The 964-nt window shown below is 38.0% G+C and overlaps 1 protein-coding gene across 2 annotated transcripts in view; it reads right to left on the bottom strand.

Moving 5' to 3' along the window:
• kiaa1024 (KIAA1024 ortholog) overlaps positions 1-964 on the bottom strand; it is a 22,833-nt gene continuing 21,869 nt past the window's right edge. The window contains exon 4 of one of the 2 annotated variants that reach the window (XM_015392775.1): positions 1-480. In XM_015392775.1, coding sequence (XP_015248261.1) covers positions 283-480 — 198 coding nt within the window. In that variant the 3' untranslated portion in view covers positions 1-282. Of the gene's footprint in view, positions 484-964 lie in introns of both variants that reach the window. The other variant, XM_015392774.1, reaches the window with a different exon arrangement.

Below are 964 nucleotides of genomic sequence, written 5' to 3' on the forward strand. Positions count from 1 at the left end.
TAAATTTCTCCTTTCTAATCAAACTTTGTTTAAACCTATAAATTCAACTGAATCTTTTACATAGATTCTATCACTTTATTATAGGAGGCTTAAATATTATTTAGATAGAAATACAGTACATAGAACATACTTGCTGAAGATATACATTGTCTTTTGTCATGTTTCAATATAGTCACTGGAGTAAGTTAGTACTGCACCAAAAAAATGAACAGTTCAGCAGGTCTGACAGGTGCTAAATGTTCCTGATAGAGGGAAGGTCTGAAAATGCAGGAGCCAATCTACTCAGGATTTCATGGTGCAAATGGGAACAACAACCACCAGGATGACTGTGCAGGTTGCAGCTGCAATCAGAGCTCCAATTTTACAGACCTTAGCCCTCCTAAACTCTGCCTCCTTCCTTCGTAGCAGCGCGTCATATCCTGCAGGGTGGATGTCTTCCATCCAGTACTCCAGGTCGTTGGGGTTTAGGGCGTCCATGCTCTGCTGAAAGAAGCAAAGGACATTAGCCAGGTTTGCAGCAAATAATGCAGATTTAGAGAAAAAACCCAAAGTACAAGAAAAACAAATCATTGTATTGTCTTCTTATTTCAAGTTAATATCTAATTATCTTATTTAAAGAGTAAAAGCACTCCTTCCGTTGGTGGATCATCTTATTTACCTGCTCAGATTAAGGATAAATACAGTTAGTTTAAGAAACTTTAGCTTGTTTCTATTTGGTTTTTGCAGTGCAGACAGTGAACTGAACTGCATCTTCCCAAACTTGACAAATCAGTTTGACTTTTTTTTAAGACAAGATTTACCTGTTTAAAGGAATAGTACACCCAAAACATGATTAGCCTTCATTTTCTACTCACCCCCATGCTGAACAAAACTCTGGAGTACTTTTTTGATATCTCAAATGCATCTGGAGATCTGGGAGGCTTCTTGCTGTCTGCTGACATTCAAATAATGGAGGTCTATGGCG

Source organism: Cyprinodon variegatus, unplaced genomic scaffold, assembly GCF_000732505.1.
Source record: "Cyprinodon variegatus isolate N-32 unplaced genomic scaffold, C_variegatus-1.0 Scaffold606, whole genome shotgun sequence".
Taxonomy (NCBI): Eukaryota; Metazoa; Chordata; class Actinopteri; order Cyprinodontiformes; family Cyprinodontidae; genus Cyprinodon; species Cyprinodon variegatus.